The sequence below is a fragment of the Columba livia genome, chromosome 8, assembly GCF_036013475.1.
Source record: "Columba livia isolate bColLiv1 breed racing homer chromosome 8, bColLiv1.pat.W.v2, whole genome shotgun sequence".
Lineage (NCBI taxonomy): Eukaryota > Metazoa > Chordata > Aves > Columbiformes > Columbidae > Columba > Columba livia.
The window spans coordinates 24131156-24143723 of NC_088609.1; the positions used below are offsets into that span (position 1 = coordinate 24131156).

The window sequence follows — 12568 nt, forward strand, 5'->3', positions numbered from 1 at the left end:
ACACCGGGCCGCCGCCGCTCGGCACCCGCCAAAGTCCGCGGGGCGCGGCAGCACCGCCCGGGCCCGCGGACCCCGCAGGCCCCGCCCCGCCCCGCAGGCCCCGCCCCGCCCGCTCCCGCCCCGCCCCGCCCGCCCGGCCCCGCCCCGCCGGGGCGGTTACCGGCCCTAGGGGGCGCTGCTCCGTGAGGTCAGCGGCCTCGTGAGAGGAAGTGCGCAGGCGCGTGGCGGGATCTCGGGGCGGTGCTGGCGGGCCACGCGCAGGCCGGCGGGCGCGCTCCGTCTCGCGCTGGGCCCGCCCCCCCGCCCATTGTCCTGGCGCCATGTGACCGGGGCGGTTGGAAAGCGCGTCCTCCCCTCGCACCGTTATTAGTGCTGAGTCACGGCGCGGCGCTGCCTGGGGCCGCGGGGAGCTCGGTGGCTGTCGCAGCGCCAGGCTTCCCCATGGGGACGGACGGCGTCCGCGCTCTGCTGGAGCAGGCAGGCACCCTCACCCTGCAGACCGGCAACCTCCTCAACTGGGGCTGCCCGCGTAAGAAGTGCCCGTCCACCCCCGCCGAGGAGGTGAGCGAGGCGGGCCCGGGTCTTCCCCTCCGGGCGGGGGGCGGGCTGCGGGGGGCGCCTGCGCGGCGAGGTGCCGGGGTGGGCCGTGCGGCAGCCCAGCGGCCGGGGGAGCTCCCGTTGTTGGTCCCGGCGGGTGCGGGGCCGCCCGAGCGATCGGGACGCTGTCCGGTGCGGCGTTTGTGTTCGTGGCGCGGGCGGCGCGGCTCGGTGCCCTCAGCGGCCGCAAACGGGCATCCTCGCTCAACCGCCGCCGCGCGCCCGCCCGTCGCGCGTGTGGCGCGTGCCCGCGGCCGCACCGGCGTGTGCGCGCTCGAGCCGTCAGCTGGGAAACACAAAAAAGGCGCCTTTTTGCTGTTTTTTGCGTCTGTTTTCTGGGGCGTTCCGTCCCGGCGCGCAGCGGCGTGGCGCTCCGCAAAGGCAGCTGTCGCTGGCGTGTCCCCGTGCCGCGCTTCGCCGGCTTCGGGTCTGCCAGAAAACCAGACCGTGTCTGCTCCCGGGAACCACGGGTCAAAACGCTTAACAGTTTAAGTACTGCCTGTGGTGGCAGATGAGCTTCTTGATAATTCTTTAGCAAGAGAAAGACAGAAAGAGATAAAGGTTGCATTGCAAAGAATGAAAAATCTCTTTTAACCTGAAGATAATTTTAGTAGTTTCTTACTGGTAACAGGTCTCAGCTGTCATTCTTTGTTAAATATTGAAAGAACTTTTTAAGAACTACTTTAAAACTATTACCTCTAGCTGTATGTGCCAACACTTGAAGTAATCCTGATAAAATGGATAGAGGTCCTGTGGGCATGAACTTCAAAAACCACTGTATTTGCTGTCTTGTCATGACACAGCGATTTGAAAACGGTCATTTAGTAATCGGAATAACTGTTGTACTGGCTGGTTATTGCTATGTAGTGGCACTGTTGCTACTCTAGAAGTTGGTTGATTGCATGTTAGTCACTCACAAATGGTGAGAAAGGTGACTGGGAAGATGATGTAATAAAAAGGAAGAATTCATCATACTTTTATTTACTTGTCATGTGGTTATAACTCTTTTATTTGGCCTGCTTGCGTATTACAACATTCTATTATTTGTGTGAAATAGGGATAGATTCTGTATCAAAGAGGCAGCTGTATCATAATGGGCACCCTTTTGTGAGTAGTTTCCAGAGGGTTGTTAAATAAAGAGTGGCCAGTGTGCATAACTAATCAGTTAAGGTATTTAAATTCGTTTGTTTACCGGGAAATATGCATTTAAACACAAGGCTGCCTGCTTTCCAGAGGCTGGAATTCTGAAAGCAAATATTTGACTTTAATTATGAGAGATAAATTGGCGCTTGCCTCTTCTTTTGGTGTAGTTAGTGTATGTATAGCTCTCAGTGGCAGGATGTAAGCTAAAAGTTTGCAAACTAGAAACCCTGATGTTAGGAATTTGAGGATGTGACTGTATTTGGGAAAGCTGGTCAAAGCAGCTGAATGTGGTGTACTTTTCACACGTGTTGGGGGCAGGGGAGCGGTGTGCTTGGCAGACGCAGGCTTGTGCGTACTAACTGCAGTGGAAGTGTGAAGTGTGAGAGTTGCAAAGTAGCAGTATATAGAGTATACGTATTAAGTACTGTCTCACTTTCCTCCAGAAAGGGAAAAATAACGTTTAAAGTTACATCAAAACAGACTGAAGAGTTCCAGCATTGTGCATAGCTATTTAGTGGGGGGAAGCCAGTTCTTGCCTTTTGACTGAGTTATTTTTTCAAGCCATTTTAAATGATTGGGGAAGAATGTGTAGGATTTGTGTTGACAAAGTATTATTACTGTATTATGTCTTAAACTTTGTGATATTCAGTTTTATGAGGGGGGTGGCTTCTAGTTTATGCATGGTGTTATGGGTGCTCTGAGTCATTGTTAGGTGTCACAGGAAGTTGCTATTTAATGGTACAAAGTGTTTGTATTCATATAGGTATAAAATGTATTGCTAGAAGTGAAGTAAAGCAGCTCTTAATGAATGTGCTCCTCCCTGCGGCAGATACCAGTTTTGACAGTACATTTACTTAGCCTGGAGGGTAACGACTCCAGAGATGTGTCAGAGGGAAGCTCTGACACATGTCCCACATCATAGGGACAGTGGAAGCACTGGCACAATATGCAGTTAATTAGCTGATTTAGACTTAATAGTTACTCCTTTACTATGTTCAAGAAAATCCATTATCAGAATCCTACTGAAGTTTATTTTGCATCTGTGGATGCAGGAAGAAGGCAGGTGTGGGGAAGGATCTGAAGGTTCCCCCTTCAGTAATGAAGGACTTAAAAGCATTGAGTGGTTTGGCACAGTGGAATAGGTAGGCAGTAGATGAAAAGGATCAGATGCATCTTGGAAAGAGAAGTAATTAATACAGTGAGTATTTAGTGATTGATTGTAAAGCTTCAGAAATTTCTAGCAATGTTGCAACATGTATGATATTATCTGACTACGCTATAACTCAAGAATCTCTACGAAATAACCAAAACAAACAAAACCACACACCCTCCCCCCCAAAAAAAACTGAACACAACACCCAAACCACTCCATATGCTAGTTCAAGTACAGTACTTGTTTTACTGCAAAAACTCTTTGGGAAAGAGGAGAGGAAAATATGCAAGTAAAAGTAAACTAGTTTGAACAAGTTTTGGATGGAAGCTATGAAGGAAGAATCCTCTGTGGTTAAAGGAATGGTGTCCTTACTTCACCTGCCTTGCCTGTCTTATGTGTCTATTAATCCTGTTCAGCGCAACTATAACATACCTACACTTCAATATGAAATAATGTTTTGTAGGTGCGGGACTGCATTCAGAATACACTGACTAAATGGAGCTCAAAGATTGGGCAAGATCTGAATCAGGTAAGAGATATTATGCATGTTATCCATGTTACATGTGAAAACAGAGAAATATGTAGATAGTTACACCTTTTAAAATATAAATGAATCTTAAATTTCTGTAAAAGTATCTGCAGCTCCAGATATCTTAAAAGAGTATTTCTCAGCCCCTCTGGATTTTTTTTTTAATATCTAGTAAACTTGGAGAGGTTAAGAAAAATTACCAAAGTAAAGACAATTCTTAGCAAAATAAGTCCTTGTTTGCAAGATTTCAAGTTAATTGTTGGGGCAATGACAAAAAAACAAACAAACAAACAAACAAAAAAACCCAAAAAAAAAAAAAAAAAAAAAACTGTATACCTCAGAAGTTTGCTATCATGCTTGTAGAAACTCAATGGAGAATTACCTAAACTACAGAGATGATAAACTGGATAGCATAAGATATTCCCATTTGAAGGGGAACTCTGAAGCACAGCCTTGGTTGACTCAAATATTTTTGAAGATGGTAAAGTGGCGTTTTTTCCCTTAAGAACTAAAGTCTTCCTCAGATTTCTTAAAACCAGTCATGGGCATCTGACATCATTATCTTCATGTATTTGGCTGCTTCCCTTTCACCATTGTTTCTGAAGTTCAGTGAAGCAGTAATAGGTTCCCATTTAATACATTTGCTCTCTGAAATACTGGCATTTTCCTGGCAGTTTCTTCGGGTTTTGTGACCAGTTTGACATCAACTGCACGTTGCTGTGTTCCACACTGCGGTGCGGTGAGGCAGTTATTGCTGAATGATTTGAGGAAGGTCTAATGATTGCTTGAGAGGAGAATAAAAATAAACATTTGTCTCTGTAAGATGTAGCGATCCAATTAGTGTAAGCTAGGTTTTACTGTCAAAACACATCAACTGCATAATTCCAAATTATTTTATGAATTAATAGGTTTCCAGTAATTTTTTAAAAATAAATACATAAAGACATACAGAACAAACACAAACTTTTGTTTAAAATATTGACTATATGGAATAATTTGGAGTCTCGCAGATTTTTTTTTTTTGTAGGGAAGCAAAAATTACCAGAGAGTTCTTGGTTTTGGGTGGGGTGGTATATATCTCTGTATAACACAATCTCATGTAGATAAAGCCTTAAAGTCATCTTGTACAAGCTGATGTAACATGTCAGCCTAGTCTTAAATGAAAATAGAGGGGAAAATCTTCAAAACTTCCCTAATTTTCAGTTTTAAATCTGTGGTTTACAGAATTTTTGTTAGGCTTCTCTGAAATTACAAAATACTTCTATGCAAAGATGTTCATGTAATTGACAATGTGTGTTTTTTTCAGCTAGTCATGAGGGTTTTTTAATAAAGCAAGGCAGCTTGAATTGGCACAGCAATCTGTTCACATTAGAAAGTCACAACGCTACTGAATCTTATTCCATTAATTCTTAGCAATAATTAATATTTTTTATATTAAGGGCATATGGAGCATTTAATATAACTTTGTTTTCCTGCCTTCCACTCAGAGATCAATAAGCGTTGGCTTACATTTTCTGCCGTTGCATATTTATACTTTTTGTTTGTAACTCTACAAGGCTTTTTCTTTTTTTTTAAACATTCTTTAGAAACTTCCTGTCTCCTCTTGACAAGTTGTTCCTAAGTCTCATGTACTTACTGCAGGAAATACTGGAGGTTCTGGAATGTAAAGCAGACTCAGCTATAGAAAAAATAAATCCTGAAGAAAGGGATGAGTTGAAAGTATCAGGTAAGAACATAGTCAAGAATCCCATGGCATAAAAAGGTTTCGCATGCAGTTAGAAGATGTTCACATGTGTATAGTTTTTTCACTGTGTTTTGTAATTGCAAAGTCAAATGACATCAGTGCACACTGTCATACTTCGGGTAGTCTAGAAGTTGGCTGAGAAAGACTTGAATTCATACTTCAGGTTTTAAAGCAGCTCGGTATTCTTCTAGTTAAACTTACATCCCCTGAAGTCAATTTAAATGTATTTTGTGAATCTTTGACTCTTCTGAAGCAAAATATTACAAATAATATTGCAGTTAAGGAGTAGCATTGGAAGCACATTTATTTGCATAACTTTTCCAGGTTGCATATGGTGAACTTGAAGGAGGCAATCCAAACTAACAGTAGTACATTTTGAGTCTCAGTAAGTTGTGAAGAGGTCTGTTTATACTATTATGTTTGGGGTTTTCATATAGGTTGTTATGGTTACTGCTTAGTGTCTTGATGCTTAAATAATAAGCTTTAGAGCTTATTAGATCATCTAACTGGATGATATCTTTTTCTGAGACTGCACCACAACTTTGAAATTTAAGATAAGTGTCTTTATTGGGCAGTCACCTTTCAGAAGTGTTTGGTTTTTTTTCCAATTTTTGAAGTAATTGATGTGTATTCTAAGAGCCAGTTACCCAAGAACTCATAAGTAGTGTGTATAGCTATATATTTAATAATAGATGGCTTGTTTAGATATTGATTGCAGTTTCTTTGAAAATAGCGAAGCTTTTCATCATTGGATCAAACTCTTCATCAATCAGAGAAGCAGTTGACTTGGGTAAGTGTGGAACTCAAACTTCTGGTAGGGTTTCTTATTTACTTTAGAATTTATAAATAAATTTAGAACCTTTTCCATCCAAGTATTTAGTGACTGTCACAAGTATCTCTTGTTTTTCTCTGAAGAGGGACTTAAGTAATCAAGTCTGTTTACATGTTAGTCCAGTCAGCAAACTTATTAAATGGGGATTGCTGTAACCTTGGGTCCACTAACTTGAATCTAATTCCTTGCTTCCAGCAGGAGCATGTTTTTATTTTTCCATCCAGAACTTGTTAAACAGTTAATAATATGTGGTGGTTTAGTAACAGCAATAAACCTCACTACTAACTGTGTAGTATCTCAGAGATTATTTAGGAACTAATACAATATTGAAAGCAGTCGATGAAATAGTCGAGTTTTATTGAAGATAGAATACAATGGCTACACTGATACCTAAAGTGTTGTTAGCCTAAGACAGCAGCACTGTGCTGGGCAGCAGCACTGCAATTCACCACTGTGGAATAACAGTTGGGCATAAGGGCCAAAGAACAAGGGGTTGGATATCTTTCTTTTGTTTTGATATCTCAGTTAACAGCCTATTTAAGTTGTAGTACCATTTGTTAAAAATGCATTCATAGAATCCTTCTACAGAAGAAAATAATTTTAGTGACTAAGTTTTATTCTTTCTGCTATGTAGAAGAGACCTCATGGTTGGCATCTTCCCTAAGGTTCAGTGATACTCTAAGACTTGCCACTTCTCTCTGGCAATTTATCTCTCTATATTGGGTGTGCTTTTTGTGCAACTCGTTATATATATCAAATAGTTCCCCTAGTCCGTGCCTTGTACTTGAGTTATAGTTTGGGGTGAAAGTTAGGAGTTCTAGAAAAAATTGAGAGTGAAGGAATCAAGAATTGTGTCTTACCACTGGCTTCATGGAAAATATAACTTTAACATTAAAAAGGAAAAAGCTTCATATTTTGTTTTGTATAGTTCCTCTCTGCCTTCCTCCAAAACTCCCCAAGACCTACAGTTGAAACTTGACTTTCAGCTGTATGTTTGATTATTTGCTAAAAACACTTACTGTCCTTGGCTTCTGATACACTCAGAGGTTCAGGTAGTGAATGGGGAGCTGGCAGAGCAAAACAGGAGGGGTGTCTTTTGCTGAATTTGAAAATTCATGCTGCTTATGTTTGTACCTCACAAGACTTTGCAGTCTCTGTTCTTTTTCCTCAGCATGTTCTACCCTTGGAGTTGCTCAGTTAGACTCGGTCATTATTGCCCCACCTCCTGTCGAAGATGGAAATAGCCTTTCGTTGGAGTATCTGCAGCCTTATTGGCAAGAACTTGAAAATCTAGTTCAAAACGAAAAGATTGTTGCTATAGGTACTTCTGACCTAGATAAAACACTGTTAGAGCAGCTGTACCTGTGGGCACAGGTGAGAACGAACTTCCTACTTGTAGCATTTCTAGGGCAGAGTAACTGTTTTGTTGGCTGCCACATTGTTATAATCTTCTGTTATAAATGGGTTTATATACAAAATATTAATTAGCCCTGTTATTTTCAGCACCTTATGGAAGGTCCCAGTGTAGTTCAAGGAGGCTCAAAGTGTGTTTGTGGTTCAGTACTTGTTCAGCAAAGGCTGGAAACCATGCATCCGTTCAGTAGCAGGTTCTTTGTAGTAGTTAAGGTTTAAGTTTTGAATGCTCTTATATTTAGTAAGGAGTACAAACAGTACTCTTAAACATTTGGATTTATTCCAGTGACTCTGAAAACATAGCTGTTTAAACTTTAAGCTGTGTTATTAATGGAGGGATTTCCACTTAACAAATACTGTTTGAGTCTTAAGCTTAACTGTAAGGGGGAGGACAGGCTAGGAGTCAAGTGGCACAATATTTTTCTGTCCAATGTGACTAATTGCCTCTTGTAACACTTAAGTGATGGAGGTCTATACTAGTATGTGCCCCTGCTCATGTAGGCTTGTGGATTTACCGTTTCCTTATTATTTCCTTGAATATTCCTCTTGTGACATTTTTTTGTGGTATTTGAATATATTGTATTTGCATAAGAGGTCCTACTGAGAGTTCTGGTCTGTGCTCTTTGCTGTTTGTGTGTATTGAGAGAACTGAGAGAATTAATGACCACCTGCATGGTGACCATGGATGCAGTTTGTGATGAGCAGAGTCAGAGTGTCCCATTTATCTTAATCTGATCTAGGCACTTACCTAAAGGCATGGAAGACTGCAAATTATATATCCTTAACAAAAATTATTTGGATTTTTAAAAGATTTTATTTTTATTTCAAACACACACCCCTATAATGTTTTTACTACAACCTGCTGCTGTTTAGGGAACACAGCAGACAGGAAGCCAAAATGCGTTAGTACAGTGTGGGGCAGCACCTGAGGTTAATGCTGTTCTTGTTTTGGGCTCTGTGCTGCAGGAAACTGCACATGTAGGAGTTGCCCGTTCAGCATCATACAGCATTAATTGACATCCCTCAGACCTTAAAATAATAGTCAAAGGCAAATTGTTCAAAGCAAAATTTGTGTTGTAATAGAGGGCATGGGGAAACAACTAGAGTACATTAATCTTTTTCTTCTTATAAAAGTATTCTGTTACTTTCAGGTGAAGCCAAGTAGTAATCAGGTGAACCTAGCTTCCTGTTGTGTGATGCCACCTGATCTCACAGCATTTGCAAAACAGTTTGACATACAGCTGTTAACTCACAATGACCCAAAAGGTAAGGCTTTGACAGGTAACAGAAGACTTCTAAATGCATTTATCCAGTACAAAATCAGGAATAATCTTTCTCTGAACTTCAAACTTCGTTACATTTGAATCCTGAACAAAGGATTCTAGAAGCTTCATCTCTATAAAATATTTCTACTAACTTCTTGCTTTTGCCTCAATAAAGGGGAAGAAAGGTGATCTTTTCCAGCCTTGGATAGTTTATTGAAATAATTTCAATCAGAGAATAAAGTAAATAGAAGAACAAACTACTGAGAAATTTGTACCACATATGTTCAAAAAATAGCATATTTCCACAAAACGTAAAATGAAATGACAGTTATATTGCTCAAGGCCAGTAAATGACAAATGAAAGTCTACTTGCACAGAACTTGTCTGTGAAATATCTTGCATAGAAATGTTGAAGGTCAGTTGATTTTTTTTTTTTTTGAGTAATTTGGTAATGTTAGCATAAAAAAAGTTATGTTTTAATGTTATGCAGGATTCTTTAGAAGTAGTGACTTCTTAAAATAACATTACAAAGAGTTGACATGCATGTTTTATTTGTTTAGTGCCGAAATTCAATTAAAGGATTGAAGGACTTGGAAGCTTTCCTTTAGACTCTAGAATTCTGAGTTACCAGCACCCTAGAATATTCTGGGATATTATATTAGTCCTCTCAAGCATCATCTAATCTTATTCACTATAGTGATGCCTTAAACATACTGCAGGAATCGTGAGCAAGAAGTCTTAATATTTAGCTCATTCCTTCCCTACATTCTTCCTTATGACCAACTGTTCATGATGATCATACTTTCCTTCTCCTTTCTTCCCATTCCTCCCAAAGGAAAACAGTATTTATGAAGTACATGTTCTATAGTACCACTGTTACAACTAATGAATTTCATCGGTGCTTGAGCATGTATGAGCACTGCTCTGGCAGCACACAGGATGAATTCCCATTCAATGCGACAGTTTTTGTGTCCTGTGAAGTCCGAAGTGCAGTCTGCAGTTTAGCAAATACTCTCTATTGAGAGTCATGAAATGGAGAAGAGGATTTGTATAGGAAACAAAGCAAGGAGTGATTCCCGTATGCATCGTTTGCTAAGCTTAACTTGTCTATTAAGGTCAGATGAAAAGCATTGAGAGTATCTTTTGGGAACATTCCTCATCAGAGATCGTTCCCTTCACTGACACTGCAGAGGAAACAATGAGGTTTTTGTATTTTCTGCTGCCTTCTGCTTCGTGGCATTTAAGCCCATTTTTCTTAGTGCTTTCTGGGCTTGTGGTTATCAGGAGCCCAGTTATGGGAGATGCTATAAATGTTGAGCTTCCAGTGACTGCAAGGTAACTGAGAATGCTCTGTACTTTGCTGATGTCAGCTTTGTGCTTTACTCACCTCTGGTTTGCCTAGCTAGCTTCTCAAATTTAGTTTTCATTTTTTTCCTGCTAATGGCTCTGCTGATCAACTCTATTTCATACTGTAGAAATCTCAGTTAATTAGTTTGGTGAGAAATGCTCAGTGTTTCAAAAAAAGTGTCCTGAAGGCTTCTTCTGTAATATTCAGCTGCTTTTGCCCTACATGCATTCTGGAAGACTGGATCTGTGGACTGTTTGGCACTGCTTAAGATTTTTGACTGTAGAAAAAGGTTTCTCTTACTAAGTGTTGCTTTTTGTAGCTGTGTACATGACATTATTAAAAGCATCAATATCCATTTCTAACTTCAGAATTACTTGGTGAAGCAAGTTTCCAAGAAGTTCTTCAGGAAACCATCCAGAACATGAAAGCACATGAGTGGATTCCTTTATGGCTTCTCCGGTATTCAGTCATTGTTAAAAGCAGAGGAATTATCAAGTCCAAAGGCTATATTGTGCAAGCTAAAAGAAATGCCTCTTAAACCACTTCCTTTTTATTTTTTTTCTTCTTTTTTAGTGGCTTACTGTTTCAGTTTCTTGGGGATGGGGAGGATATTGCTTTTTTCATAAAACACATTTACAGCATTTGTAACAAAGACCAAAAGTTGTAATTATTCAGTGTGTTGTCAGCAGGAGTGTTTGCAGTGTTCCGATACTTTTTCTTTCTTAACCTATTGACCAGTTAATTTAAGATATTAAATGTTTGGGGTTTGTTTTTAATTGAAATTATCTATAAACAGTTTAAAATATTTTTTTGTATGACCAGTTCACTGTAAAATTATCATTATATTTTAGCTGCCATTTAGGTAAAATAGAGAAACTTATATTTTTATTTAAAATTAATTTCTCTTAAAAGTTACTTATCTGACAGGTACATAGACTTCAAGCATTTAAGGACTAGTTTTTATAGGAAATAGTCATCTTTTCTGAAAAATTATCCCAAAAAATTAAACTGGTATCTCATTACTTGGTATGTATATATAGGCAACTCGGCGGTTTCATTTGTGTGGATGGGAACATCGCTTTCTTTTTAATATAGTGTAAAAGACCTCTATGATTTAGAAAAAAATGCATCTTCAGAATTACTTTCTGATTGTTAACTTGAATTCCTTCTGGCTTCTTTGTGCCTTAATATGCTTTGTTTAGTGTTTGCACAAGTGCGATAGCATCTTTACCATTGGAAATAGAAAATGCATTACTGTGTGACTGTTTAAAATAAGAATTGAGAACAAGTGATGAAAAATCTGCTTATCAGAAGTTGAATTGTGCCTGTCTTCTTCTCAACTGAGGCTTGTTTTTTTGATACTCGTGAACTAACTACGCACTCAGAATCAGCCAAGTCATAACAGTAAATACCGAAGTTGTTCGCTGTAGGATTGTGTGAAATGGATGACTTGTTTTGGGGTTGTCTGGGAAACTTCGTTGCTTGAGTGCCATTCAGAAATGATGCAAGCAAGGGTTAGCTTGACATTAGGTGTATATCTGTTGGCAGCAGCTTAATGCACTGGCTTTTGAATCTTGGAGAGGCTGCTGCAGCTAAGGAAAGGCTTCTGGTTTAATGTAGTCTTTCTGTCAAAAAGGCCTTTTCATTTCCTTGGCCTTTAAATCAGAATAACTAGCAAAAGCTCAACTTGTAGTTCAGCAGGAGCTTGATACTTAGTGTCTAAAATACTTACTTTCCTTTTGATTTCAGACAGGAGTGGGGTTTCATACTCGTAGTCCTCAATGTAGCTGTATGTGTTCTGAGATTTGGGACTGTAAGGGAATGAATTTCCACCAACATCTTTCACATTCTGCCATGTGGTTAGTGGAAGCTGAATGCTCGTAGGCAGTGTCCAGAGTGTCGTTCCTGTACTGTCCCACTATGGTAAACGATTCATATTTTTCAAAATACCTTCAGAGCCCTCGAATATCTCTAGGTGGCAAATACTTCTTCAGTTCTTTTGATAAGAGAGAGAGGGTACTAAAACTAGTAATGCATCAATAAAAGTTTTTTTTTTTGATAGAATTATAGGGGTTTTTTATGTTGGGTCATGGTGTATCAGAGTTAAATAATGACATGAGTTTCATTTTAAACTTCCCTACCAGCTTTGAGTTGTATGCTGCTGCTGATTAACTGATGTCTGTAAATTCTGTCTCTGTGTTTGGCTCTTGACATTCTGTGTTGTATTATTCATATCTGTGCTCAGTTTTATCAATGGAAATGCTACAAAACAAGAGTTGTGTTAAAGCATTGTACGGGCTGCGCTAGTAGGATAATTATTTATTTCCTTTCTGTAAACTGTTAACAGTTTGCTTGCTGTAGAAAAGTACCCTTTAAGACAGTATGATCTTATTTTTCTAGAGTTTCAGTGTATAATAACGTTTTATCAGATTATCTTATTAATTTGTTTTGCATCAAACATGGAGAGATGTGATTTCCTTCCATGAGGAACTTGAAATTTGAATTAAAATTCGACATTCTTGTAGTCTTTGTCTGTGCCTTGTC

At 39.8% G+C, this 12568-nt stretch overlaps 1 protein-coding gene across 1 annotated transcript; it reads left to right on the plus strand.

Annotated features, from left to right (window-relative positions):
• Nucleotides 1-211: 211 nt before the first annotated feature.
• On the plus strand, nucleotides 212-12548 carry GCLM (glutamate-cysteine ligase modifier subunit). Its single transcript, XM_065071165.1, has 7 exons — nucleotides 212-561; nucleotides 3357-3422; nucleotides 5064-5148; nucleotides 5900-5956; nucleotides 7170-7372; nucleotides 8563-8677; nucleotides 10393-12548. The coding sequence occupies exons 1-7, from the start codon at nucleotides 442-444 to the stop codon at nucleotides 10560-10562; spliced, it is 816 nt and encodes a 271-aa protein (XP_064927237.1). The 5' UTR covers nucleotides 212-441; the 3' UTR covers nucleotides 10563-12548.
• The last annotated feature ends 20 nt before the right edge of the window (nucleotides 12549-12568 follow it).

Coding starts and splice junctions, on each gene's coding strand:
- GCLM (XM_065071165.1), top strand. CDS start 442: ATGGGGACGGACGGCGTCCGCGCTCTGCTGGAGCAGGCAGGCACCCTC. Junction 562..3,356: donor CGTCCACCCCCGCCGAGGAG/GTGAGCGAGGCG, acceptor AATGTTTTGTAG/GTGCGGGACTGCATTCAGAA. Junction 5,149..5,899: donor GGATGAGTTGAAAGTATCAG/GTAAGAACATAG, acceptor CTTTGAAAATAG/CGAAGCTTTTCATCATTGGA.